Here is a 6,000-nt window from a genome sequence, read left to right as displayed (position 1 = left end):
TTCTGGAGCAGAAATATGTCATTCAATTCAACTAATTATGCCTAAGGCATAAGGAAATGACTTGAGCCAACCAAGAGTACAGGTAGTGGGAAAGAGAAAATGAGTAAGATAGTTTTTCTCGTGAAGCTTACAAACTAGAAAAAAATGTGTAATTCTAAATTGGAGGATGATTTAGTCTAAGCTAGGAAATACACCTAAGTGGAATAAGTACAAAAGGACACCAATTTTTTTTTTTTTTTTTTTTTTTTTTTTTAGGGACACCAATTTTCAAAAATGGGAGGGTATGGCAAATGTGAGAGGCTGGTCCTCTCCCCCAAATCTGACACCTGTTATAAGCTCTAGGAAGGAAAATATATCTTCTAATACTCTTTACTATGGGTGTACATACTTTCTAACAAACCAAAGCCAATGAAAAGAAAATTTCTTTATCAGAAAAGTAACAGGGGCATCTGTGGCACAGTCGATGGTCCCACTCTTGGTTTTGGCTCAGATCAGGATCTCGGAGTCGTGGGATTGAGCCCCATGCTTAGCAAGGAGTCTGATCGAGAGTCCCGCACCCCCGCTCTATCTCTGTCAAACGAATAAATCAATCTTAAAAAAAAAAAAAAAAAAAAAAGCAATCCTGTCTGGATCTTAAATAAAATGACATAATTTCCAGTTTCTAGTTACCAGTTCTAAGACATTTACAGAGTTAAGCCTGCTTGATGTAAGGATAAAAGCTATTTCCCACTACCGGAGGGGGCTGAGGACTTATCCAATATTATTTAAAGAGCCCAAAAACAGTCTGAAAAAAATCTGTTTGATCATAGCACTTTCCTTGTGTCTCTGGCACATCTTCTTTTGTTCTTTAAAAAATATATTTTAGCTTCTTAAGTGAAATACCCATTAACCAGATATTTTTTTTGTAAGCCTAAGCTATAAAAATTTTATGCATAGAAATGGACAATATAGATCAATACAGACAGAAAACATCCAACTTAAATATTTTAGGCATATTTATTTAATAAATAACTTCAGTAAACAGCATGTAAAAAGTGAACTGTTAAAATTAAAAGGCACTTAACACAAGAATGTGACTAGGATGAAACAAAACGGGCAAACAGTGAGAAGGGAATATACAGTGGTCTATTACAGCGCTGGCTGAAAGGGGGACGTGCTTAAGTGAGAGCTATGGCATAAGTCACAGGACAACTTCACATGTTCAGTAAGAAGGCAAATTTACAGCTGAAATGCCAAAGAAAAAGTACTGGTAAAAAAGTCTTACTTCCAAATTGCAAACAAATACATTAAATGATTAGAAGAGGTGATAAAAAGCACCAGGCTTTTAAACAAATACAAGGAATAAAGTAAATCCACCCAAAGGTCCTCAATTCAGCACGTATTATGTAAATTAAGGCCATTATGTAAATGATGCTAAATTAAGGACTTTTTTGCAGAAAATTTCCAGATACTTTTTCCAAGGCCTGAATTTCTAAAGAGAAGGCGTAAGAGTTACCAAGATAAAGTAACTCTTAAAAATGGCACACAGGTTTTAAAGCTATGTTTCCCTTCCTAACTCTCTGACTTTTTCCCATGGCCTCTACGTAGATTAAATATCTCAAAACTATTTTACACCGGTTAATTCCCAATATACTCCATCTTTCAGATATGTCATCAGTCTTGTCTAAATAGGCAAAAAGCAAAATAAAAAACTTGAAACAATTCTAAACTAGCTACATAGGACATTTACTTTGGATTCTGTAAAACTAAAACCTGACATATCTGTAAAGCTAAAAATCAATTTTAATACTTGATTAATAGAAACTCTCCACATACTCATTATTTTAACTACTGCCCTTTCAATCACTCTAGAAATCTCACTTAATCCAATAAAAGCCTGATTTTAATAGTCCAGGAGGAAAAGGTCAAAAAGGCACAATGTGACCTTAGCAGATGAGGATAACCATCCTGTCTCAAGTTTTTTGTCAGTCCCTGGCATTGATTATAACATTATTTTCAAAATAATAAAAAAAAATTTAAATTACACATATTGTACATTTTTAAAAACTGCACATGAGAAAAACCATGGTGATATTGCCCTAAAGCTACCTTACTGTGACTATGAAAATTATGACTTTGCATTCAGTGTTGTGCAATCTGCATGGGCAGTGCTCATTTTCCCTCGTACTTCGGATTGACAACAGTTGTCACAGCACTCTTATAAATAGGATTTTCACCCTAAAAAAAAAAAAAAGAGAGAGAGAGAGAAATTATCAGATACTCTACTAAAATCAAGTAGTAGTATTTTAAAACAATATTAAGAGTTATGGTCATTTTCAATTGTCTCCATTCTTATCTGTCCACATATCACATATTTTTAAAAGGCATTAATAAAAACTTTACACAAAAATGAAACATGAAATCTCTGCTTTTCAAGTCAAAAGGTGACCCTGTAATCTGGTATTATTTCATTCTTGAGTCCTTCCTACATGGCACGATTGATTTAAAAATGCCCTCCACAGCAGAGAATGTCCTGTAATGGCTTCTCTCCTTTCAACTAGTTTTGAATGCCTATCTTAAAGAATTAACTCTTCTGCTATTAACTGCCTGATTCTTAACCCTTTACTGTGGTTAAGAAGGTTCTTGATAATTAATGGGAATCCTTGATTGTCATCTCTGTGAGGGAAGTATTCTCTTGAGGCTTTTCCCACCAAAGAAATTGTAGACACCAAATGCTCTGAGGCAAAGTACTGCTGAGGGCACTGAGACTGCAGGAGTCGTCCCACTGCCATTTTTGCTTAGAATGTTAACAAAAATAATGTTATTCTGCATGAAATAATTGTTATTCTTCAGAAAGCATACTGGTGAAATGTTTTATTTTCATTGCAATACTAATTTTAGCAAAGAGTACCAAAATGAAGCCCAGAAAATTACTCCAAGCCATAAACTAAAGAGCTCTTTCAAGACCCAAAAATATACAGGCATTGATGTTTTAAGCATGCAAATAACATACAATCCCACAAGACCATTTTCTTAAAACAAAACAAAACAAAATCTAAGTGATACATTTAAATATCTACTATAACATTTTCTTTCTCCTATCTTTATCAACTGAAAGCTTGAAAGCCAACTGAGTACAACCAAAAAATCCTATATCAGAAGAAATCACAGTGAGCACCAATCAATAAATGTTAAATAAAAACTTAAGACCTTAAGATTTTAAGCAAAAATTAATTGGTTTTATATTGCACTATAGAGCCATTTGTGGTGATTTTTAAAAATATTTATAGAAAGCATCTAAACAGTAATTTTTGCTTTTAAATTTTATTTACACTTCATTGCAGATTATATTGGGATATGGCTTTTACTGTCAAAATTTCTGCCCTCTCAGAGGGTATAGGCTGGTGCATGACAAACATGCAAATAAAATAAGGCACTCTAATATAGTACAAAACAGAATTATAAACATAGTACGGGAGCAGTAAAAGAAAAAAAGGACTGACTTTGAGAAGATTAGGGCATTTTCACAGAGAAACTGACTATAGATAAAATATTGATTGATAAATAGAAACACATGCAAAGTCAAGGTCTAGGAAAAAGAATGACACATTTATATAGTTTAGAAGTTTTTAAGAGTGTGAATGTAGGGATCCCTGGGTGGCGCAGCGGTTTGGCGCCTGCCTTTGGCCCAGGGCGCGATCCTGGAGACCCGGGATCGAATCCCACGTCGGGCTCCCTGTGCATGGAGCCTGCTTCTCCCTCTGCCTGTGTCTCTGCCTCTCTCTCTCTGTATGACTATCGTAAAAATAAAAAAAAAATAAAAATAAATTAAAAAAAAAAAAAAAGAGTGTGAGTGTACATTCTGAGGTGTGAGCAAGGGAGAGGAGACAAGAAAGAAGACATGGCCAAATCATAAAAGGTCCTGTGTGCCATGCTAGAGAGACTGAATTTTATTCTGTAGAGGAGAAATCACTGAGAAAAAGTATAGCATGTAAAGCTGGATGGTCCCAAAACACACCAAATAAACCATTACAACTTCAGCTCAGTAGCTCATCTGAATTCCTATTAAGACAGGACAATATGCCTTAGCCTGACCCCAACCCCACCTCACAAAATACATCTTGACCCGTCATTTCAGAAACATGGTGCAGGAACTCAGGATCCCTCAGAGACAAACATCAAATAATCTGGATAATAGAAAACATGTAGGATATCCATTTCTCATCTCTTACCCAACTGAAGCTAATACATTATTATACAGACATTACAGGAAACTGGATCTTGGCAACTACATTCTTAGCAAGTTATATAGTACAAATACGTTCATTACACTCCTTATTTCCATCTTCCTATTCAGCATTTGAGGCTAGAACTTGGTTCTTTCAAATACACAGAGAAAACAAATCACCATTTTTCTTTGAAACAATATATTAGATCAATCTAGTATTTCATACTTAAGAATTTATAAGGGAAGTAAACACATACACAAAACAAAAACAAGCAAGCCCCCTCCCCCCGAAAATCCAGAAAACAAAATACAAAAGAAAAAAATACCCAAAAAACTAATGAGTCCAAAGTACATAAGGCAGAACTTACCTTTGGAGAAAAGTCTGCCTTTTCATATACACAAACATTTATATATGCATTATTACATCCAAACAAAAGATTAACATGCAAGGTTAGAAGTAAAATTAAACTATCTGTGTTAGGCATCATTTTAGATGGAGGTAAACTAAAATAAACCAGATTAGTTTCCAACGTTCAGAGTGTAACCCCACCCTTATCTTAAGAGAAAAAAAAATCAAAGCATATTTAAATCAATAGAACAGAGTTATATTCAGAAGTAAAGTCCTCGTATGTACTCAATAAAATGTCATCTTTGTGCTCACACTAGAAACTGGCTAGAAAATCATCTCTGTAATATAACATATTAGATATGCAACACACAATGGTGAGAGATTAGGAATCTACATTAAAGCCTGCGTAACAGCAGGGAGGATAGAAAATTTTATAATTCACTCTAAAACTTTAAGGTTGATAATTTGATTTTTTTTTAATGTACCTACAAAATAGTCTTATGTGGTGAAATAATCACAGTGCCCACTCATTCTCTGAAATACATTAATAGCATAATTCACACTGATTGGTAAACCCTGATCCCATATCAGAAAACTGTTTCATGAGTCATAATTTATTTTCATTTCTTGATGCTCATTCCTTAATTTCTATTGTTTATTTCTACTTTAATTTTTCATAAGAAAACATCTCAGAATAACCTGTAGCCATTAATTTGCCTGGATTTCACCAATGAACTCATCAATAAACTTCACCAATAAACTTTTAAGCAAACTTCTCAAGTTATCCAAAATGCCTATTTTGGCTGAAAGAGTAGCATTTTAGTGAAACTTAATTGTTTCACTATTATGTATTGATAATTTCTTGCAAAGTACGATTTAATGTGTAGTAAAGATAGAAATTACATCTTTCAATAGGATACATGGAAATTTATCTTATTTGAGAAATAACCATATGCATGTCAATATTTGACTGTTTTTGACCTACCAAAAAAAAAAAAAAAAAGGAAAAGAAAAAAAAATCTAGTAAATCAGCTTCCTTCTAAAAATAGTCTGTGGAAAGGATCAGGTAAGAGAAGAACACATAGAGTCTGGACTAATACAAAAATGTACCAGGCTGCCCATATACAACTGTGACTGTAATCTTCTGCCAGCAAATCTAATTTTGCCATTGGAAAAGTCTTAAAATCTGCTTAAAAATAAAAGAAAAAAAAGACAAGTAATGGTTTCTAATGTTATTGGGCCTTCCTACCTTTTAAAAATATTAAACATACCTGTATTTTAAGTACACTCTCAGTAAATAGGCAAAACCACAGTGCTGGTTTCTATGTCATAAAGTGGTATGTCCATTACAATGTTTGTCCAATACAGTTATGTCACTCAAATGTCACAAAGGGGTAATTCTCCATAGAAGAATGATCTATCTCTACTTAACAGGTAACAGAGT

General features: G+C 33.8%; 1 protein-coding gene across 1 annotated transcript in view; it reads right to left on the bottom strand.

Annotated features, from left to right (window-relative positions):
* Positions 1–977: 977 nt before the first annotated feature.
* The window catches only part of ITGB1 (integrin subunit beta 1), a 47,178-nt gene continuing 42,155 nt past the window's right edge, over positions 978–6,000 (bottom strand). The window contains exon 16 of the mRNA XM_055308652.1: positions 978–2,217. Within this exon, the coding sequence (XP_055164627.1) occupies positions 2,152–2,217 (66 nt within the window). The 3' untranslated portion in view covers positions 978–2,151. The remainder of the gene's footprint in view (positions 2,218–6,000) is intronic.

The sequence above is a fragment of the Nyctereutes procyonoides genome, unplaced genomic scaffold (genome assembly GCF_905146905.1).
Source record: "Nyctereutes procyonoides isolate TBG_1078 unplaced genomic scaffold, NYPRO_anot_genome, whole genome shotgun sequence".
NCBI lineage: Eukaryota > Metazoa > Chordata > Mammalia > Carnivora > Canidae > Nyctereutes > Nyctereutes procyonoides.
The sequence above is the reverse complement of the archived record's forward strand: the minus strand, read 5'-3'. Positions and strand labels throughout refer to the sequence as shown.